This window comes from Sciurus carolinensis, chromosome 16 (assembly GCF_902686445.1).
Source record: "Sciurus carolinensis chromosome 16, mSciCar1.2, whole genome shotgun sequence".
NCBI lineage: Eukaryota > Metazoa > Chordata > Mammalia > Rodentia > Sciuridae > Sciurus > Sciurus carolinensis.
The window spans coordinates 63941462-63964755 of NC_062228.1; the positions used below are offsets into that span (position 1 = coordinate 63941462).

At 54.6% G+C, this 23294-nt stretch overlaps 1 protein-coding gene across 3 annotated transcripts; it reads right to left on the minus strand.

Moving 5' to 3' along the window:
* Positions 1-1229: 1229 nt before the first annotated feature.
* On the minus strand, positions 1230-10011 carry Tarm1 (T cell-interacting, activating receptor on myeloid cells 1). 3 transcript variants are annotated; one of them, XM_047528988.1, is made up of 7 exons: positions 9859-9934; positions 8074-8307; positions 5590-5625; positions 5206-5496; positions 4629-4925; positions 3205-3342; positions 1230-2610 (listed from the first exon to the last, which is right to left on the minus strand). In XM_047528988.1, the coding sequence occupies exons 2-7, from the start codon at positions 8108-8110 to the stop codon at positions 2540-2542; spliced, it is 870 nt and encodes a 289-aa protein (XP_047384944.1). In that variant the 5' UTR covers positions 8111-8307; positions 9859-9934; the 3' UTR covers positions 1230-2539. The 3 variants fall into 3 exon arrangements, with proteins under 3 accessions (XP_047384944.1, XP_047384945.1, XP_047384946.1); XM_047528989.1 differs by lacking the exon at positions 8074-8307 and having other exon boundaries at positions 9859-10011; XM_047528990.1 differs by lacking the exons at positions 5590-5625; positions 8074-8307 and having other exon boundaries at positions 9859-10011.
* Positions 10012-23294: the final 13283 nt, after the last annotated feature.

The window sequence follows — 23294 nt, forward strand, 5'->3', positions numbered from 1 at the left end:
AGAGAGAGAGAGAGAGAAAGAGAGAGAGAGAGTCCGTCCTTGGGGTTCTTCACCCAGACGGGCTATAAAGCCAGAGCTCTGTCCACTGTGGTCACTCTTGACCAGTTAGCAGCCCAAAGCATCCTAAGCGGGAGCCGTGAGCCTTCCCATTGGGACGGTGGGTGGAAAGCCCTCCTCCTGCCTGAGCGTACCAGGAACATCTGGGTGGAGAAGGCCCAGCAGCAGGGCACAGCCAGGAAGAGCCCCAGGGCTCAACCAGCAGCCTGAAGAGGGCAGAGGACCAGCAGGCGACTGTCCAGGCCTCAGTCACTCACAGCAACAGCATCCGGGAAGGGGCGTCCCAAAGATGATGACCAGAGGGTGCAAGACTCAGGGGTCACTTGAACAAAGCCAGCACCATGAGCGGAAGTGGAGAACTTGCCGAGAGTCTAACCTGGAACGTCCCCAGAGGCTCTTGTGCAGGAGGCTCGGTCCCCAGCTGGTGGCCCTGTGGGGAGGTGATGTGGACTCCAGGCAGTAGGGCCTGGCGAGAGGAGGTAGGCCACGGGGTGGGTCCTGTACTCTTGCTCTGCTTCCTGGCCCCCAGGAGGTGAGCCCCTCTGCTCCACCCCCTGCTCCCCTCGGTGACATTCCACCTCACACGGGCCCAAGATGTCCCCAGCAACTGTGGCCTGAAGTCTCTGAAACCGTGAGGAAAACCCACTTTTCCTTCCTTTAGCATATTTTGTCAGGTATTTTGTCACAGCAACAAAAAGCTGACACACATTTATGAGAACAATTTAGGTCACACTTGGAACTCGATTTTGATCAGCGTGCCTCCACAGCTACAAGAGAGGGGTCACAGCTACCTTGATAGAAACTCACGAGTAGAGTTTCATTTACTCAGTGGTAAAGTGGCTTCTGCTTAGGATGATTGGGGCTGCTCTCTGGTCAAGTGTGGCCACAGTGGCTAGAGCTCTGGTTTCATAGCCAGTCCGGGTGAAGAGTAAAATGTGGACATTCAAAAGCATCTAGAATGGTTTGTAAAATTTGATAAACCCATACTCTCTGTTTTTAAGTCTTATTTAAAAGCTGCAGTGGTCAATGTAGTGCAGTGTGAAGAAGAGAGGTGGAGTAGATCAATGAAGCAGCAGAGAATTCTGAAACCGACCCACTAACCTGCAGTGAATTGAAAGGCTTTTGGTTTTGCTTTTTTATTATTATTATTAATTTTTAAAATTTGTCCTAACTAGTTATACATGACAGTAAAAGGCATGTATGCGTCTTGATAAATCATGCTTAAATGGGGTCTAATTTCTCATTTTTCTGATTGTACATATGGCGGGATCATATCGGACACGCTGTATATGCAAAAACATTCAACACCTCTAACAATTAGAGAAATGCAAATCAAAACTACTCTAAGATTTCAATCAGAGTGACAATTAACAAGAATACAATCAACAATAAATGTTGGTGAGGATGTAGGGGGGAAGGTACACTCATACATTGCTTTATTTTTTGAGACAGGGTTTTGCTGTGTTGCCCAGGCTGGTCCCAAACTCCTGGGCTCAAGTGATCTTCCTGCCTCTGCCTCCCAAGTTACCGGGACTACAGACCCACGTCAGCGTGACTGGCACAGTAAGTTGAGTTTTGAGCAATAGTGCCGTGGTGGTCCCAAGGGAAATACATAGTCCTTTCAGGAAACAGCGCTGAAATACCCAGAGTGCAGGTCAAATCATGAGCCCGACCGCTCCCAGACACCAGGATGAATAGAAAGTGGGAAGCCAAAAAACTGTGGCCCAGACAGGGATACAAATCCTTCACCCTGGGGTGGGCACACATTTCTCAGCTGGGATACAGAAGCTTTACCATAGAGGAAAAAATACTCATGGTTTATCAGTTTCACCAAAATTCAAAACCCTTGCTTTTCAAGAGATGTTCAGGGGCTGGGGAGGTGGCTCTGTGGTAGGGCACTTCCTAGCATATGTGAGACCCTGGTTCGACTCCCATACAGAAAGAAAGAGAGGTTAAAAACTGAAGATAGGGCATGGACTAAAACCAATGTTCGCACAATGCATATAAACAGATGGGCTTGCGTCCAGATCGTGTGTTTGTCCATTGCAAAGTTAAGAAGATAAAGAACCCAGATAAGCGTGTCCTTTTTTGGGGGGCTCCATCCCCCCAAAAAAGAACTCAACTAAAAAAAAAGGTGGATAAAATATCCAGTCAGCAATTTATAGGAATATAAATATGCATTTCACATGAGGTCCATCTGTATTATGTATAAATGCATACATAAATATGTATATAAAATCTTGTATATTCTATCTTCTCAACATCCACTCTTAGGAAAAGGAAAATGAAAGCCACAATGACCACATGAATGAGCTGGGGTTACAGAAAGAGGTCCACACACACACGGGCTCAGCTGAGGGTCCAGGTGGCAAGGCCATGCCAGTGGGGAACAGATAGCACCCACGTCTGATGACAGTGATCATGCAGCGTGCCCAGCCTCTGCTCTGTCCCCGGTGAGGAGTCCGGAGGAGGGGGACGCCCTTCAAAGAGCTGGGTGAGCCGGTGCAGGACGCTCTCCAGGATTCACGGGTGCCCTGGGGAGCTGGGGGGGTTCTGTGGGTGCGAAGGACAGGCCTGGGTTCAGAAGAGGGTCACTGATCCCCCCACCTACGACAGGTTCTGAAGGAGGCCCTGGTTCCCCTGCCCTCCCCGGGGTGGAGAGCTGCAGGGAGGCTGGCGGCTTCTTCCCCATCCCACCAGGACTGGGGCTTCGGTTGGCATTTCTCAGCGACTTAGAGGTGTTAAATGTCCCTAAAACCAACAAGACGGTCCCACATGGGGAAAAAATCGTCCCTGAACTTCCATTTGTGCCCGTGGGGAGGAGCCAGAGAGGGCGGGTGGTGAGCCACGGGTCTGAGCACCCTGGCGGCTAGTCGGCCATGCTGCACCAGGTGGCCGAGGTCTGCGAGGAGAGTGGCCTCAGCGGGCAGGCTGGGCTGCGTGGGGGCAGTCCTCTCACCATGAGCGGGAGGACTTGAATCGTGCACAAGCAATGACCCGACTCTTCCTCCCAGGCTGACGGAGGCAATCAAATTGGCAAATGAGAACGCTGGTACGCAGCCGCGTATTCTGTCTCTGCCGGTCAGCGACACCCATCAGCCCTGGGGAACCCCTCTGGCGCCGGGAGGGGCATGCTCAGCTGTGTACCTGGCTGCACTTGGAGCTCCCCTTGCGCGTGCCAGGCTTCCAGCAGGAGGAGGCCCCCGATCAGCAGGACGACAGCCGCCACTCCCAGCCGGACGAGGTTGCCCTTGGTGTAACCCTGGGTCGGGGTGCCTGCGGGAACTGAGAGAAGGGCTGAGCGCCGGCCACAGAGGCATCCCTGCTCCTTGGTGGCTCCACCAAGTCTCACCCTGACCCCTGCTCCTACTTCCTGGCCAGCGGTCAACTGGACTTTCAGTGAAGTTTAGCCCCTGAAAACAAAACGTGGGGTTTCACGAGAGCGGACAGCTGCCTACCTACGATCATCTTCTGTCCTTTCTATTTGCTCTGCCTCCATCCTCTTCCCTCACTGCACCTTCCCGCCTTTCCTTTCCCCTCTTCCCTCCAGGGATGAGGAATTACTCCTTGGGGCAGCACACAGGACCAAAAGAGTTTCCAGAGTCCAGAAACCAGCAGCAGGGCAGCCTCACATGCAGGCAGCTCAGGGGAGCCTGCTGGCACCAAGACTGCTTGCCCCAAGCCTGGGGTCACTGCCATCTGGGCCCCGCCGCCAGAGAGCGGTGGCTTGGCGTTGGCCCTGGCTCCCACCTGACTCAGCCCACCCCCAGAGCACAGTGCTCATCTCAAGGGCAACAGGGTCCCCTGCAGGTGGAGCCCCTAGGGAGGACGGCGAGTCCCTAGCGGGTTGGGGAAGCCCTCTGCTCCTCTCACTAATGACCATGCAGACCTTGCTTTCTTTTTTTCTTTTTCAGTAACAAGGATTGACCCCAGAGGTGCTTACCCACTGAGTCACATCCCCAGCCCTTTTTAGGTTTTATTTGGCCGGGCCTGGCTAAGTTGCTGAGGTTGGCTTTGATCTCGTAGCCCTCCTGCCTCAGCCTCTGGGTTTCTGGGGTTACAGGCGTGTGCCACCACGCCTGGCCAGACCTTTATTTCTGACTATAAAACAGTCGCGCTCTGCACCCTCAACAGCATAAAAGAGGATTCACAAAACTGGGAGGACAGTGAGCAGCAGCTGGCGAGACCGCCCGCTGGCCAGGACAGATCACTCGGGAGAGTCCCAACAGTGGCCCCAGTGACAGAGACCCGAGGAGAACCTGCACCAGACCAGGAGCAGCAGGCTGCAGAAAATCAGGTCGGGAACAGAGAGTCACTGAGAACAAGATCCACTTCCCAGGAAAACCCACACATGCAGAGAGGCAGAGAACCTGAGGCGGATTCTGCTCCTGGCAGATTCAGGACGTTGAAGGACAGTGGAGAAATGACCAAGGGCACAGAACCAACAAGGCAAAGGAGTGGAAACGGAGGAAGGGAAGGTTTTTAAGAGAAGTGACAGACTAAGAAAAGACAAAATAAGGACAAAAATTCTCCAAGCACAATCGAGTCCTCGAAATCACGTAACGCCTCACCTGTCACCAGGATGTCAAGGGAAGGACTGGGGTCTGAGGCCCAGAAGGGAGGCCTGGCCTGGTAGTAGATGCAGCTGTAGGTCCCCGTGTCTCGGACCGTCACATCCCGAAGGGAGAAGTCTGCCTCCCTCCCCACGGGCCTGTGCAGCTGCACCGGGGACGGGGTCCCCGCCTTCAGCAGGGCAGACACCAAAGGCGCCACCGCAGTGTTGGGCATCTGGCACTGCAGGGTCACCTCTCCCCCCGCGGTCACCACGCCCGCTTGGTGGGCTTGGAGGGAAGGTCTAGGTAAATATCCTGCAAGGGAAGGAGGCTCTGAGGTCATGGGGAAGGCCCTGGGTCCCCGGCTCACCCTGGTCTGGCAGGTCCTCGCCACACCTGACCTCTCCCACCGTCTGCTCTGGACCCAGGACAAGATTCCTCCTGCCGCAAGTCCTGGATGCAGCCAAGGGATCCAGCTTTGTCCCAGCCCCACCCCAGCTGCTCTGGAGGTGACGGCCTCTCCCCTCCCCTCCCTTCCCTCCCTCAGCCGTCTGGAGATCACCACATGCTATTCTGAGCCAGCCCCACCTCTCACCTGTGACCAAGAGTAGAAGAACATTGCTGGCCTGGGATGTCACATAAGGAGACCCTCTCCTGAAGCACTCACAGGTGTACCATCCAGCACTCCGGGGGCCTAGCTCAGTGAGATGAAATTCAACCGTGGTCTCAGCTGCATCACGTGGCAGCCTGGTGTCCAAAGTAGCAGAGCCCTTTCTGAGAACAAAGTCAACCCCCGGGATGGGGCTGGAGCATCGCAGAGTCACGTTGCTCTTGGTGGGGACCACCGAGCTGGGCCAGGCGCTGAGGGTGGGCTTGGGAAGGGGCCCTGGAAGGAAGCAGAGCTCAGGGTTGGGTCACAGAAGCCCAGTTAGAGAGAGGGGAGGGCCGGGAACCTTGGTGCTGCAGCAGAGTCACTCACCATCTCCACTGGCGTCTCTCTGGCCAAGGCACAGTCCTGCAAAGAGCCGGTGAGGGGGAGGGGTGCCTGGAGCCGGCCGCCCCAGGCGCCTGCTGAGCCCCGACCCTGCTTCCCACTCTGGTTCCCAGGTTCCCGGAGCTGTGCTGTGCCTCCGGGAGTCTCTCCGCCCCCTCGCCGCCTCCCTGGGCTCCCGCCTGCGCTGCACACGCTCCCACGGACCGCCTGTTATCTGCGTCCCTAGGTGTCACGTACTCTCACTAATTCTGCGACAGCCTGGGGCACAGGGCCTGACTCCCCGCCTCCGCCCCAGGGGTGGGCACTGGTGGAGGACCACCGGGGAGGCTGGAGGCCTGCTCCTGACGACTCGGACCCTGTGTGGGGCCAGGGGCTCCTGAGACCTCCTCACGGAGATGGCTGCTTGGTGCCTGGACTGAGGCTTCGGCGGAGACCACGTGGCCATCATAGGAGCTGCGAGAAGGTCCCCGGGGTGCCCTGGAGACACTGTGACTGGGCGGCTGGAAGGCAGGTCTGGGTGGCCCAGGTCTGTCTGGCCCTGCCTCCTGGTCGGCCATCAGCAGCACGTGGTGACTGACTGGTCATCTCCCCGCGCTGGGATCAGAGTGTGTCCCCTAAAGTCTCCTGTGCTGGAAGTCAGGTCCCCAGGGGACAGAACTGAGGTGGTGCACCTTGGAGGAGCAGTGTCAGGGGCAGTGCCCTCTGAAGGCTGACGTCCCTCCCGCAGGACCAGCCCTGCTCCACAAGGGCAGGTGCTGCCCCGCCAGCACACGTGCCCCTTCTGCCTGTGCCGTCCCTCTGCCAGGTCAGCACGGGACACTCTTGCCAGATGCCAGTCCTGTGCTATTGGACTTTCCAGCCACCAGAACCGTGAGCTGCCACAGTGTGGATCTGCAGCGTCCCCCCAGGCTCCTGTGCTGAGGCCTGGTCATTGGGGACAATGGGGACTCTGTCCCCTTCCCCTCTCTCTCCTTGTGCTTCCTGGTCACTGTGAGGTGAGCAGCTTCCTCCATCATGGGCTCCTGCATGATGTACTTTCCCGCCACAGGCCCAAGGCCATGGCCAACCAACCCTGGGCTGAAACTTCTGAAACCACAAGCCAGAATAAACCCGTCCTCCTTCTAAGCTGATTACCTCAGGCATTTGATGTCACCAACAGAAAGCAGGCTGAAGCAGGAGCCACTGCCTCAGGGATTTTGTTACAGCAACAGAAAGCAGACTAAGACGCTCCGTTTAAACAAGAGTCAGAGACTTTACAGGAATGGGCCCAGACGCTCCTGGCTACAGCGCCCCCTCTTCCCCCCACGCTTCCGATACCTCACCATCACATCCACTGCTGGGCGTAAGGATGGGCTCCTGGGGAGGGCTCGCAGAGCCAGCTTCCACCCTAACCCTGAAGGACTCTGATCCGGTGTTTGCATGACCTCTTTTCATGCCTTGATACTCCAGCTTGTTTGGTGCCTGTGTCAGCCTCAAAAAAATCCAAATGGATATCCCAGAAAGGGGAAAGCACCCCCGCCTGCCCCACAGGTAGCCGCATTTGTAGGAGAGTCCAACTGGATGACCCTTACCCTTGGCTGCCCATCAGGCTGGGGACCTGGGGACAGGCCAGTGGACAGAACCAGCCCAGAGCGCCAGCCAGGATCCCTGGGATGGGCTCAGGCAAGGGTGCCCCAGGTGATTCGAATGCGAGCCAGGGTGGAGAACCCCCCGCTAAATGACTCTGACACGCACAACTCGAGACTGGGACATCAACTCATGCAGAAAGGAACTTCTGAGTGAAAGTGGCCTCACAGGGGACCATTCACAGTGGTCCTGCCTGAGTCCCAGACACGGGGGCACGTTTTGCCTGAGTACCGAGATCTCTTTAACGGTAACATCAGGCTGTGTGCGGACACGAGCTTAATAAGGGGATCGGGCTGCTTCAGAGATTTCCTCTTTCTCCACCTTATATGGAGGCAACGGTTTTGTGTCTTCGTAGTAAAAGGAGGAAGTTACCAGGCTTTTGTGCTAAAATTACATGCACATCAATAAAAAAGACATTTCATATTTTTAAAAGGGAAGTAATGAATAGCCAAACAGTGGGAAATACCCACTTGCCCATCCACTGATGAATGGGTAAGCGAAAGGTAGTCACTTAAATGGAATTCATTCACACACACACGCACACACACGCACGCACACACACACACACACACTCACAGAACAAGGAAATGTCCACACGCCACAGCATGACTGGCAGAACCCCAGGACGTTGGCCAGGGGAAGTGGCCAGGCAGAGGACAGTTCTGCATGGCTCCCCTCCTACCTGGTACCTACAGTAGGCAAACTCACAGGAACAGAAAGTAGGGGAGAAAGGGTCAGGGAGAAAAGAGGGACAAGCCTCTGGTTAGCGGGTGCAGTTTATGCTGGGGTTGCAGCTGTCAATGTTATGGGCCGACTTGACGGGGCCAAGGGATGCCCAGATACCTGGTTGAACATCTGGGGTTTCCAGAGAGCTCAGCATTTGCACTGGGGTGTTGAGTAAAGCAGGTGGCTCTCTCTAAGGCGGGTGGGCGTTCTGCCGAGGTGGGAGGAGGTGGGATGCTCCCCTGCCTGCTTGCTCGGGCTGAGACCACAATGTTCTGCTCTGGAACTGGAACCTGTCACTAGCTCTCCTGGGCCTCCAGCTTGCAGATGGCAGATCATGGGGTTTCTCTGCCTCTGAAAATTCATGAACAATCTCCTTGGAATAAGTCCCCTTCTAGGTCTATATCTGTGTCTGTATATATATCTCTATGTTATTCCACTTACAGTGAAATACTATTCAGTCATAAAAAGGAAGGAATGAGATTTTCATGCATATAGTCAGGGAAGCTCTCTAGAAGAAACAGTTGATGGAATCAAGTCAGAGATGAAAGGATAACAAAAAGTATCATAATTAGCCAGGCATGGTGGTGCACACCTGTAATTTCAGCTACTCAGGAGACTGAGGCAGGAGGATGGCAAGTTTGAGGCCAAGCTGGGCAACTCAGCAAGACCCTCTCTCATAAAAAAACAAGAACCATTACTGAGCACTGTGCACTCACACATGGACCTGCTAAGTTGACCTTGAAAGATGAGGAAACTAAATCCTAAGTATCGACAGTTTCCTGACACCCTACAACTGGTGCACACAGGAGCGAAGGTTCCGGAACACCCGCTGCCCATGCTCCAACCCACAGTCCCCCAAACACAACTGAAGCACCCCTTCGTCACACAGGCCTGCGACATAAGAAAATCTCCAGGAGCCTAAAGTTTGGGGGTCAGAGAACAAGAGTGACAGGAAGAACCCAAAGGGTGACCTCTCGGTGGCTTTGGGGCCATCTAGCTTCGTTTGTTTCTGGAAGCACTTATCCTGGGGGCAGGCGGACGCCACAGCTGGGCCCATTCTGAACTAGCTCTACCTCCTCAGATGTCTCCAGCTCCAGGGGACACACCTTCCACACACGCCCCCTCAGTTGACCTCCATGGCCGTGTGAAACAAGGATCATGGAGTCGACAGCCCCATGTGGAAATTCGGTTTCCCCGAAATCCGTTCACTCCACGTTGCAATGTCAAATTAAACTCCTAACCTGCAAAAGTGGACCCAACTTGCTCTTGCAGGTTTTAGGGCCCAGGGTCGGATCAGAATGGAGTTCCCCAAGTGTGGGACGTGTCCTGCCAATGTTTCGTGTGACGATTTTAGGCGGGAGGAAGGGTGAGCGACGTTATCGAATGCTACCTCAAGACCGGTATCTGTCACCTTCCGGTGTCTCTCACGATACTTTTGATCACAACAGGAAGAAAGTCCATGTGAAGCTCGTCCCTGCCGTACGGCAGCATAACTAACTGCCCACAGAAAACAGCAGGAGCGGGCTCAGAACCCTGGCCCGCGACGCTGCTCCGCCAGAGTCCCGCGACCTTGCTCCTAGTCAGAGCTAGTCCACAGGTCTCTTTGACCCTGCATCTTGCTTACGGAGCTGAGATACGGTTTCTCTTCAGCACTTTCACGTGCACACACTCCGAGTGGCACTGAGGAGACCGTGCAGCCGCTGAGGCCTGGTGGCAGAGGTACTCAGCGCAACAGGAGGTGGGCCTGGGCTGGCGCCAATGCCTCCAGCGCATCCGCAAGGCCCGGCTCCTCCCATGTCCTCGGGGATCTGAAGCTGACACTGTGACCCCCCATCTGTCCCCAACCTCTCTCCACTATGTGACTGACCCTCTGCAGCCCAGCACAGGGCCCCGTGAACTTACTGAAGCAGAGGAGGGACAGTAGCTCCGGGATCATATTGGCCCGCCACCTGTACCAAGCGTCCTTCCTGGGTTCTGCGGCCCACAGACAGGCAGGGCCAGAACGGCACAGCCTCCCGGCCCCAGGGAGTGGGCAGCACCCGCCCTGAGCGGGCTCTTCCGTTCCTCCCACCGGCATCCAGGCTCAGGAAGCGCGCTGATTGCAACATGTTCCTCACACACCCGTCTTGGAGGACCTGACTCACAGCACGCCCTCCTCCGCCTCAGGCACACGTCGGGCATCTGATTGGAAACCCCCAAACCTTAGCACTTGGGCCTGCAGAGTTGGTCCTAAGGAGGCCAAGGCACTCCACTCTGCAGGTGTGAAGCCACTTGACGCTGCCTGCATTGTCCTGTGCTCACAGCTCTGGCTGAGGAAGACCACAGAGCCCTAAGTGACTGTCCACCCACAGGCCACCCAGTGGGTATGGATGGTCAAGGACTGTCCACCCACGGGCCACCCCAGTGGGTACGGACGGCCAAGGCGGGCCTTACTTTGGCTTTGCTTTCAGGGTGGGTCTCGTTTTTAACACAAGTATGTTAGGGCTGGGGTGCGGCTCAGAGGTAGAGAGCTGGCCCAGTGTGCGTGCGGCCTGGGTTTGATCCGCAACACAGAATAAAGTAAACAAATAAATACATTCACTTGAAACTGGACGGTCACTGAAATCCTGAAAGGATCAATTTGTACGCCACTGCTCTTCCCTGTGTCTTTGTGGTGCCCCGTTCTGCCCCCTCTTACTTCTCTCCAGCTTCCACCTACAGCAAGAGAATGTTCCGCCCTGGACCTTCTCGGTGTGGCTTATCTCACTTAGCGTGACGTTCTCCAGTGCCTCCCGTGTGCCAGCAAAGGCGTGATTTCACCTTCTTTATGGCAGAGTGGAACTCCAGTGGGATTATAAACACCGTCACCTGTTGACGGGCACCTGGCTGATTCCGTGATCTGGCCATGGTGAATTGTGCTGAGGTGGAGATGGAGGGGGAGGGAGGGGGGACAGGAGAGGGGAGGAAAGTGGGACGAGTTTGACAAAGCCATGCTATGTGCATCGTAAACATAGGACACTTCTATGTACATGTAGAAATCGCCAGTTCAAAAATAAATAAACGAGTGACAGGAAGATGAGTGGAGGAAGGAGGATGGGGCGGCAGGAGGGACTGAAATCAAGCTCCAGACTTACGTGATTTTGTCAAAATGAACCCAACTACTAGGCATGTCTATCATGCTCTGATTTTAAAAAGGATTATTTCTGAAGCCAGAATAAAGATGCTCCTGGCAATTCACCAAGAACACCATTCAGATTTCCTTTCCATTTGCTTTTGGTCTCACACAGCACGGGATCCTGCAGTTGAGATGGCAGGACTCCGTTCTGAAGGCCTGCTGACCGAGGCCTGAGCTCCTGGCCGCTGAGCCAGCCCTGGTCGCTGGCCCGTGACTTCTCCGGCACAGCCCACCTCGGCCCTGCGCGGTCAGGAAGGGCGTTAGGGTCATTGAAACAGCCGCTGAAGACACAGCCCACCTGCCAGGCCACGTTCTGCAGGCTGGAAGCAAATCGCCAGAACCCAGCAGAGGCGATTCCCAGGGGGCACGGACCCGGGCAGGGCTCCCTGGAGGCCACTTCCAGGCCCCGCGGCTCCGGCAGGGGCTGGCTCCCGCCCCTCATCCCCAGCCCACGGGTTGGCACGGGGTTTGGGTGAAGTCTTACGGAGAAAAGGAGATCCGGGCGGTCAAAGAGGCACTGGCCCAGATGGAGGAGGAAAAGGAAGTGGCACAAATCCTCAGGAAAGCTGCCTAAACGTCACTGATGCAGCCAGGCGTCCACCTGCCCTTCGACCCAGCATTCCTCTCAGGCGTGACCAGGGAGAGAGGATCGCGCAGGGCAGGGCGCAAAAGATGAACCTAAGGTACCTAAGAACGCGGGGCAGCCTTGGCCTCAGAAGTACCACCGGCCGAGGGCAGGACGGGAGGTGTCGTCGGAGGCGCCGTCAGAGGCCCAGGCCTGGGCTAGATGGGAGGTGGGCTTTTCCTTGAGACCTACTGTGTGCATTTCAAATTCACTGAGAGTCAGCTTCAGATGGTCTCAGCACAAAAGCCGACCACTACCTGGTTAGCTTGAAGGAATCACTCCGCGACACGGTCATAGAGTGGTATCCCCTTCACCCCATAAATATATGCAGTGACAATGTGTTAGTTCACTATCTTAAAGGCGCAGAAATGCTAAAAAGAGGTAACAGGTAAAATGAGGTCATCAGGGTGGGCCCCAATCCAGTCCCACTGGTGTCCTTCCAAAGGGACAGGCAGGCAGAGGGACACAGGGGGACAGCGCCACCTGCAGGCGGAGGAGAGAAGTGTCCGTCCCTGTGCTCTCCTTGATCCCGGACCTCAGGCTGCGGGTGGGAGAGAAGACACGCCTCTGCTGTCCAGCCACCCAGGTGTGCTCCTTCAGTATGGCAGCCACAAGACACATGGTCTAAAGCGGCTTCCGGGGACGAGGACAGCAGACTGAGCCTGCGGGAGCCTTCCTCCAGCTCTCCCGGCAGCAGCCACACCGGGGAAGCGGTAGGCGTTGCCTTCTGTCCCATTTCCTGCTCTCCTGTCCCTTAGAAACGGAACAGGGGAAAGAGCAGCTGGGGCGGCATCAGTGGGGACAGGAGCCAAGCGGTGTGGCTACTCCGCCAGTTCGAGGGCCACCTTCCGTTCCTACCGAAGGACCTTCCACACAAGTGTCTTACAGATGTGCTTTTAGAGTCTTTAAAAGAACAAAGAATATGTGGGTCAACTTCAAGAAAATATCACATAGGAGAGAAGGCAGGGGTCACATACATCCAACAAAAGCCACTGGAAAGTCCAGCAACAGCTGGATTCTGGAAGACGGAAAAAGGTGTGCCAGCACATGGGGACCCCGGCTTACGGTTCACTCACCCACGGGCCCCACCAGCCCTGCCTCCACTCCAAAGGGCCCTGCTTTTCCCCAAGACCTGGGAATTCATGGTGGTCCCCTCACCCCTCATTCAGGAGTGCTCCTTCAGGCTTGCTGTATAGGTCGACGTCGCTTTGCCTCTGGGATCGGCAGCAACATGGTTCAGGTTTTTAATCCCCTAGCTTACCCACAAGGCCTGTTTCATGGTCGAGGCAGGAAATACCTGCTTGTCCAACACTGTCCCAGGGACTGGACCCACACTGTCCGCCAGCCACACAGGGGATTCAGGCTGCCCTCTCAGAGGCACAGACACAAATCCACACAGACGATGGAGAAACCGCAAGTCCAACCCATGACCCACCGTCCCCTCCCTGGCAGGACAGAACGCAGCTGGACTCACACAGTCCAGAAGAGCAGGCGTGCCTCCCTTTCTCACAGCCAGCTTTTCTGGTCAAGCAGATGCAAGTGGAGCTCTGTGTCCAACTCCCAGGCACCCTGGGCCAGCACTGATGACCGAGAGGACTTAGGAACACCGCAGAGGAAGCGAGGGTGGAGGAGGAGACGAAGTTCCAACAGGCCCAAGCAAGAGCATCATGCTGTTAGCAGAGCAGCTCCACGGGGGGACTTGGGGGCCATGCCCACGTCTGGGGAGGTGTAGACGCAATGTGGAGAACACAGATGCTGGATCCCAACCGGGCTGGGGGCCCACCTGCCCCTGGAAAAATCTAGAAGGCTGTGATCACCTGCTCTCGTAATACCGCTCTCTGAGTGATGAGAGGTTGTGGTCCATGTTTTTCACTTGCTTACTTGTGCTTTCTAAACAGGCTGAAAGCAATATGCTGATTTTACCGTTTCACATGTTTAAAAAATTTTTAGCTTTTAGAGCTTCCACATGAAGTGGTGTGGGATGAGAAAAAGAGACAAACTAACGCGGAAAGTGAACCGTGAGGGCTTTCACATACACGCAGACGGGACGCACGGGCTTCCAGAAGCACGCAGCCACATCCCTGCCCTACCTGCGGCTTCAAGACTAAAAATCAAATCAGTTCTGACCCAGGAATTCTGCTTCTGAGTATAAACCCCAAGTTAACGGAAAGCAGGGTCTCAAAAATCACCACACACTCATGTTCAGCAGCCAAAGATGGGCCAGCCCAGGTGCCCCAGGCGCACGAGGAGAGACAGCTCGCGGTCCCTCCATGCAACAGAACATCGTCTGGCGTTGAAAAGGAAGGAGATCATGAGGCCAGCCACCCCAGGGACAAGCCATGAGGACGTCACAGCAGACAAGCCAGATCCGAAGGACAAAGTCCCTGTCATCCCAGGCACCTGGAGCTCCTAGAGGAGCCAGGGTCACAGGGCCAAAGATGGACGGGTGGAGCAGGGGTGGAGGGGGACTTGATGGACAGGTGCGGAGTTTCCGCGTGGTTGGACAGTCATTCAGATGGTAAGTTTTATGTCACATGCGTTTTACCACAATTTGTGGAGTCAAGGGGGTTGAAGTCAGAGGGTCTGTGTAAGAAGCCAGCCTGTAGCCTCCCTGCTGCATCCGGCCTGTGCTGCCTGTTCCCTGACCACTGAGGTCACTTCCGCCCTCCCCGGGGCACACCCAAGACCACGATCCCAGAAGCTGGGGAAAACAGCATAGAGCCATCTGTGGACGTGCCCTGCCCATCAATCGTGGCCAGGAGGCAGCACCCATGGGCAGATGGATGGGTGGGTGCCTCAGCTGCCCTGAGGGTCAGCCTGAGGAGCAGGGGACGCTGCCTCCAGAGCTGATGGAGCAGTCCCTGCCACCTGTGAGCTCCAGCCACGCTCCGGGGGCCGCCCAAGCCCCCCACCATCCTCTCCCGTGTCTCCTTCCTTCCCCAGAACGCAACTCGATCCCGAGTCCTCGGCCCGGGGTCTGTTCCTGGGGAGGCTGCTGCTGGGCCGTGTTCCGCAGCATCGTCTTCTGGGGGACGTGGCGCGGGCTGAGCAGCCCTCGGGGCGAGCGAGGTGGACTGGGCCTGGCTCCCGCCTGGGGCGCTGCACTGTCCCAGCCGTTGCAAAAGCCGCGCTTTGAGGTTAGTGATTCCTCGGCCAAGTCATCTTCCTCATCTCAGAATAGTCCAGGGCATGGCTATCTTGATCAGAACGAACCATTTTAAAGTGATCTCACCACCACAGGCAACATCACACCAGGAGAACTCACAGAGCTTCCTTGAGAGCCGCTGATACCTGTCAGAACTTGAATTTGCCTGATGCCTTTCAAATGTTCTTTTTATCATTTTTTTAAAATTGGGATCCAAATAAAGTTTAAAAATTGCATCAGGTAGGTATGCTAATTTAAGTAAAAGAATTTTCAATTTCTGTATTAAAATAAGAAATCAAATAAGTCACTGACCGGCCTTAATTATTTTTTTCCACCTTACATTTGGAAGAAGAGCAAATGCCCTGAGGCTGGTTTGTCTTGATGCAGCTCACTCATCTCGCTGTTTGGGAACACAGAAAAATCAATAAGACAACAAATGATCAAGGAGTAAAGCCAATGATAATGACAGGTATTACTTGAAAAGTTATTTTCAAAAGATGTGAAAATGATTTTTATAAAAGGCTTGAGAATCCAACAAGATCCTTTTATTCAAACAACGGTTCTGGGTACAGATTCATCTGAACAGAGAAGGGAACACTTCAGTCGCAGTCATGAATATTCATGTGATTCTCCATATTGCACCAGAAAACAAGATTGATATTCTTGGGAATGTTCTCAACTCAACACCTTATCAAATCAATTCCTTAAATTAGTCTTATGACTCAGAAGAATCTTTCCCCTTACGTAGTATCAGGAAACCGAGGACATCTTCCACCTCTCTTCTTGACGTCCTTTGGCTAACTTTGAAGACGGGCGTGCGTTTTAAAGGCTAGGCTGTGGAATTCCATCCGTCCACAGTGAAGGCCTTGTGACGCTCCATTTCTCTGGTAGCGATGGAGGAAGGACTGTGTGAGATTTGCTTTGGTAAGAATGACATAAGGAACAGACAGCGGCGGTTCTCCCGCCTCGAGCCCCGCCCTGGCTGGCAGGCATCAGCTCTGAGTTAGGGAAGCAGAGGTGGGTGCTATTTGGCTCTCCCGTGGTGCTCAAGGAGACAGACCTAGTGTGTGACGCCCTCTATGCTGTGATTGCAGGCTGTCCGTCTGCCCCTTGGTATCCATGGGCATGGTTCCAGGACACCCCGCACCGCACAGATACCCAGATCTGCAGATGCTCAAGTCCCTCATGGAGATGGGTGTGACAGTTGCTTGTAGCCCCCACGGTCCTCCTGTGTGCTCGAGGTCATCTGCATGACTTGGAGTACCTGACAGAACGTAGGTGGCTGTCACGCTCTGTGTTCAGGGGATGACCGCAGGGGCAGAGTCTGCGCCTGTTCACACACACGCGTCTTCTTGCTTTGTTTTCCAACTGTGGTTGGTGGAACCTGCAGATGTGGGGCTTGTGGAGACGGGGGCTCCGAGGGCATCCCTAATTGATGAGGAGGCCAGCCTACGTGCAAGGAGGCGCCAAACTCAGTCTGTGAGAGCGGATGCTTCTCAGCTCTCTGACCCAGCACCCATCTTCTGAGACACTGCGCCCCCCGTGGTGCCACCAGGGCACGAGGCTCTCCCTTAGGCCTGCCACTGGCCTCTGCTGGTCTTGTGCAGGTGCCGTAGAAGACACTAACAGAGCTGGGTGTGGTGGCCTGTGATCCCAGCTACTCCAGAGGCCGAGGCAGGAGGGCTGCAAGCTCAAAGCCAGCCTGGGCAACTTAGCAAGGCCCTAAGCAACTCTGTGAGACCCTGTCTCTAAATAAAATACAAAATAGGGTGGGATGTGGCTCAGTGGTAAAACATCCCTGAGTTCAATCCCCTGTACCTTAAATAAAATAAAATAGCATGAGAAGGGAAATAGGCCAGGAGATTGGAGAGAAAAGGTGAACAGATACGAGGAGGACGGGGACGGTGGGTAGGAAAGGAGTTGCACACAACAGGCCAGGGGGGAGGAGGAGGAAGGAACAGGGAAAGCGGAGCAGGAGGGGGCAAATCGAGGGCAGGCTGTGAGGAGGAGGGAGGACCAGGGCCCAGGAGACTGGATTGTGGCCAAGAGGGGCCGCCTACAGCCTAAGAATCTGGAGCCAGGGTGTGAAGTTGATCAGTCACCCTCAAACTCCACTGTGCCCAGGACACGTAGACGCTCACAGAGGGAACTGCGGCTGCACAACAAGAGGTCTGACTGTGAGCAGAGCAGTGAGTGTCCACCGTGGCCACAAGGACAAGTGTCCCCAAGTTCAGCTGCAGGAAACTTACCTCCACTGCAACTGGGCAGGTGGGCGGAGGGGTCTGAGGCAGGAGTCCGGTGCCCCAGGTGCAGGGTCTCCCCTTCGTCCCCCGACCCCCTATGCCCTCCACCGGTGTGGGTGCTGCAGCGAGAAGGTTCTGGCTAGATGCCGCCTCCTTCTCTTGCACTTCCAGCCCCCAAAGCAATGAGAAATACATTTCTTCTGTTTATAAAAGACCCAGTCTGAGGTCTTCTGTCATGAAACACAAAGCGGGCTCCGACCCAGAGCCCAGCAGAAGGGCCCTCTGGACGGCAGAGTCAATAGCAGGAACGAGAGCTGGATCGGGGTCTCCAGGAAACCTCCCCCCAGTCTCCCCCTTCAGAACTCCAGGTAGCAGAGAAGAGGCCAGCGCGCAGGCCGCTGGACACCACACCCGCCGCCCGGGGCCTTGACAAACAGGAAGGCAAAGCTGCCAGGCAGACTTCCTGCAGAGAGGAGGGACCCCTGCCAGGTCAGCGGCACCTTCACCTCAGCTGCACACGACAGACGGACCCACAGAAAGTGGCCCAGCCACACGGGCGGATATCCCTCCACCTGGAAAAGAAAGGGGCTTCCCTCGCCAGCCTGAAGGGTCGTGAGCTTGGAGGACATCTCCGGTGCAGGAGGCACTGAGAGGGGTCAGATTCAGGGACAGAGGTAGAAGGGTGACCTCCCCAGGGCTGGGCGCATGTGTGGTGGGTGAGCTTCGGTTTTACCAAGGGTTCTGGAGACGCTGGAGGCGATGGTTATATGACATTGGGAATCCATGTCACAGAATGGCACCCTTAAAAACCGTCAAGACACTGAATGGAAGTGTGCGTGATGTATCTGGGATGCCTGAGCCCCCGCCAGACACTGCAGGTTTTAAGAGGTACAGGATGAGTCCCGAGTGTGTCACCCCGGACCCCCGATGCTCCTGGGGATTCCCTTGTCCGGCAAGCTTGAGAACCACGGGCTTGGAGCACAGGCCTCCTTCCCATCGCAGGGCCCTCCCGGTGCAGTTTCCTGCATCTGGAGACCCCCGCCCACTGCTCACCCACTTTTGCTTGACCACCTTCCCTCAGAAGCCAGCGCAGGAGCCTTTTCTGCAGCCAGGCTGTCCCCACCGCCCCACTACGTCACCGGCTCTCACCATGGCCTCCAGAAGTTCAGCAGCTGCCCTTGCCTGTAACATTTCCCCCTGTTCGTCACCACAGCTCAAATCAGGGGCAACCCTTGTCTCTGTCAGCTATGGTGTTTGATGCTGCAACTGGAATCAAACCAGGTTCTCAAACCCATGCAGAAGCAACAAAATCCAGGCTTCTTGGGCTTTTAACTTTTCCATCCTAAGTGTGGGAGGAAAACAGCATCCGGTGCTAATGAGCGCCTTCTGATTCCACAGAACCAACTCACAAGCTCCTGCTGCCTGGGAAGGCAGAGGTGTCAGAGATACCACATTGCCAGGACAACAAGGCACGGCCTAAGACCGCCACTCAGCACCAGGTCGCCCCTTGAAAGGCATTGCCACTGTGCTGGCTATGGTCCCTGATGCCTCAGACTCCCACAAGGTTATTCTTTGCAGGTTAAACTCCAAAGGACAGATTTATAGGAGCAGAGCACAGAACACATGGGCAATCATAATAAGTAGCTATAGAGCTCCACACTGCACACGGCTATAAAACACATTTATGGTCTTCTGAATATTCTCAGTTTATCACCTAATCAAATGAGACTCTTGTATTAGTTTTATGGCACCGAATAATAGCCTTCTGCTTGCTCTCACTTCTAGGCCTTTCTCCGTCTCCCTCCCCTTCTCTCCATCTCGTCTTGTTCTCTCCCCTCTCCCATACCTGTGAAAGAGAAGCAGCCTATTCTTAATCTCATCCTTCAACTCCTTTTGGTTAGTTACAGCGACTTGAATTTTTAAAACCGAATTTGGGAATTTTATTAGGTAGCTTAAAAGCCCAAAGCGGGACCGTCAAGTTCAGTTTTGCTGGAGGAAAGCAAGGTATGGGTTACTAGGATGTTCACTGGTGACAGTGGCCCCAGGAGGACACACAGCGGTCAAGCTCACATACAGCAGATGAGGCAAGGACAGGGCTGCCTGATCCAACCAGTGGGGATAAGGCGAGTGGCTTTCAGATTCAGACAAGGTATTATTTGCCTAAAGAGCAAAAGGAAGAACCTGTCCACGGTGCCAGTTGCAGCTCCCTGTGAACCTTGATGCCAGATGTGTGAGCTGAACCCTGCAGACCACTGGGTGTCCAGAGGTTCAATTCCAATCTGACACTGGTGAGCCCAGACCCCCCAGGTCAAGGGCCTTGCCCCAGCAGACTGCCCCCGTCCCAGGTGCAACCTGCTGCAGCGGGTCCCCAGGTTACTATGCTGCTGTCTGACCTGGCTAGAGGTCCCTTGACCTCCCTTTATATTTGAGAATTTGCTACAACAGCTTGGGAAATGCAGGCAAAAGCTCCTCCTCCTAGGGCCAGTTTATTATAAAGGATGCTATGAAGAAGGATGCACATGAAATCCAGAGGGAGAGACACTCCGACATGGTCCAGAAGGGTCCCCGGCACAGGAGTGGGTTGTCCCATGTGGATGTGTCCACAGCTGGGCCACTCTGCACCCACCATTTGGGGCCTTCACGGAGGCTCCAGTGCGAGGGCATGCTTGATTGAATCATCATCCGTTGGCTGATCACCCCCAGCCCCTCCCTCCTCCCTGCAGGTCAGAGGCTGAGGCGGAAAGTCCCAGCCCTCCAATCACCTGGTGGCTTCCTTTGGCAATATCCCTACATCCCCAAGTCACCTCATCAGCATAAACTCAGACAAAGTTGAGGGGGCTCCTTGTGAGTCACAAAAGATGCTCCTGCACCCCTACCACTCAGGCAATGCCAGGGGTTCAGGAGCTGGGGGCCAGGAACAAGGGTTGAAGACAGAGTGTGCATCTCTTTGCGGACACAGAATCCCTGGAGGGCAGCAGGAGATGGTCTCACAGCCGAAGCTCGCAGCTGTGCCCTTTCATGTTCTGGGAGGATCGCAAGAGGCCCGTTATGAGCCTGGACTAGTGGCAGTTTGAGCCAATTTTTAATTTTTTGGTACCAGGGATTGAATGAACTCAGGAGCGCTTAACCTCTGAGCCACATCCCCAGCTCTTTTATTTTTTATTTTGAGTCTGGGTCTCACTAAGTTGCTGAGACTGGTCCTGGACTTGCGATCCTCCAGCCTCAGCCTCCTGAGTGTCTGGGATTACACGCACACACCACTGCACCCAGTCAGTTTGGGTCTTTGAGCATCTGGATGAGCAGATGGTTTCCAGAGTGACACTGTGCGGCTAGCCCTTTCAGAGGCAGGAACCTTCCACAGAGCTGTAAAATAAGCAATGACACATCATCCCTGGAGGGATGCTGTCACGGGCTGGATGCAGGGTGAAGCCCTGGCCCCCAGTGTGATGGCATTGGGAGGTGGGCCCTGGGTGGTGATTTGGCTTGGATGAGGCCAGAAGGGTGGCTCCCCATGATGGGATAGTGTCCTTAGAAGAAGGGGAAGACCCACCAGAGGGCTGGGAGCACTTCCTCTGCTATTCAGCAAGAAGGCAGCCATCTGCAAACCAAGAAGGGAGCCCTCACCAGAGCCCAGCCTGTTCCCCAGAACTGTGAGAAATAAATTCCTGCTGTTCAAGTCACCCAGCCTGTGACATGTCACTGCAGTCTGAGTTGACAGAGACGGATGCACACAGGGACAGGTGGACTCCGGGGCAGGGAGCGGGTGGGGAGCCAGGCGTGCAGGGGGGCCGTAGTTTTCCCAGCCAGCGGGGACCTCTCTGCTCCTCCTTCGGGCACCCCGACAATGGAGCAGCCACCGTTTCCAGCATGGCCAGGCAGTGTGTGCTCTGAGATCTGGTAATGACATTCCTTGCTGCTCTTCCCAACTGATGGTCCAGAACAGGCACAGGGACTGGAGCATGTGCTCTGGACGTCAGCGCTGGTCAAAGAAAGGACGTGCCACAAGGTGGCGGTAGTGCACTATGAGTTTATTTGGATGAGCCCTGACATGTCTGCTGAAGGGAAGTCCCTTCTGGTGCTCAAGGGACAGCCAGTGAGGGCCAGAGCCAGGCTTTCACAGCCAGGCTGCATTTCAGTAGCATGGAAGAGGACCTCTGGGACCAGAGCTCCAAAGGGTGGCAGAGACCCGGAGTCTTTCCCGGCCTCAGGGTTTGGCTTTCGGATGTTGAGTGTGGTTTTGTGGACTATGTGAAGCAGGTGAGCTCCGATGGACCAAAAATCTGCTTACTTGGGCTACATTTGAAACAACTGGAGCCAGGGGAAGTGGTGCGCTCCTGAAATCCCAGCGACTTCAGGAGGCTGAGGCAAGAGGATCACAAGTTGGAGGCCAGTCTCAGCAATGTGGTGAAACCTTGTCTCCACAAATCAAAAGGGCTAGGGATGTAGCTTAGTGGTAAAGTGCCTTGAGTTCAATCCCCAGTACCAAAATAATAATAGTAGTAGTAGTAGTAGCAGTAAATTAAAAATGTAAAAATAATAAAACAACTGGATGTATAAAAATTTGAGCTTGGCCCCCACAGGTGTTTGAGCTCACAGAAACAGCATGACTAGAGTCAACCCAGCAAGGGGGGCAAATGGAAGATACCATGCCAGATCCGTCCATCTCATCACAAGCATCGTGCACACTCTGAGCAGTTTCGGGTGACAAGTGAAGAAACACCTTCCTCGAGAGCCACAGACCGCTTTCCATCTGTGAACTGTGAGTTGTGACCCTCTCTCTTCCTTACTTAAAAGTGAAAGTGGGCAAGGAGGCTAAAAACAATAAGACTCAGAAATCTCCACCTGACGGGTTGTTGTGTTAAAAGGCAGCCCGGAGAAAAGGACTCTGACCACACAGACTGAATCCTGGGCTGACCGCCTGGGTCTGTCTTGGAGAGCCGCTGGTGAAGACAGGATCGTCTGGCAGGAAATGCCTGGCGCAGACAGATGTCCATTTGTAGAAAGTGATGTGCCTTGACTACTACTCGACAACCAGTCAGCGCTTGGTCTTTACCAAGCCCATACTGGTCACTGTGTAAACGAATATGAAGAAATCTCGGGTTTATGGGTTCACAGATGCACAGGCAGATGGATGGACATGGGATTAATTAATCCGCAGTTCAGTGGATCAGTAAATTGATTAATGAAGGGATGGATGGGTGGAAGAGTGAATGAATGAGACCGAGAAATGGAAGAATAGATAGGTGTAGAAATGACAGCAAGCAAGAGGAGGCGGGTGGTAGCCCATGGCTGAGAGTCCCCAGTGGATGTGAAGGGACAGCAGATGGTGCCAGGTGAGGTCGCACCGGAGCGCCTCCCTGATGTGCCTCTGACTTCCTGCGGTTTCAGGGGGACTTCAGGACATCTCTCCTTTCCACAGTTTTTCATCTACAAAGAGGGAAAACTGGGTTTGATGACTCTGAAGCCCTGTCCAAGGCCACTCCCCTCATCTCTCTTGATGTCCCACAACCACATATGTCAGGGAGATGTGCACTGGAGAAACCTTGCCAGGGTCCCACGTAGGTACCAAGGACAAACCCAGAAGGTCCAGCTGACAGCCTTGCAGCATGTCAGTGCACCCAGGTTGCCAGTCAGACTTCAAAGTTCAGTTCTGCCTAATCTCACATTTGAGCACCCTCATCCTGTCCACTAAGAGAACTCAGGTGTTGAAATAACACGATTTTAAACTTCCCAATCTTTGTGCAAAATGTGGTGTAGGTTAGTCTCCAAAAGAAAAGGACACAGCAACAAATGTGGCTTACACTTCCTCAGATCTTGAGCACGGGGGTTCCAAAAGGCATTCTTAATAAGATAGAGTAAGTCAGTGTGTATCTGCACAGATGCAAGCATTGCTTCATGAACATTAGTACACGTGTATGTGTGTGTGTGTGTGAGTGTGTGTGTCCACAGTCACATGCAAATTTTGCTTCTTATCCTGCCTGGAAAAGGGAGCACAGGAGAAATTTAAGCTGCTGGCCAAAGGTTGGAAGCACGTGTCATCCGGTTTAACTCTAGGGTTGACCTGGCAGGTATGTTCAGTCTCCCCTTCACAGAGGAAAAATCAGGTTTGATAAGCTGCACAAGAGGACAGCTGGAAGAGCTGGGGCTGTCCAAAAGCTGGAAGTCACAGTC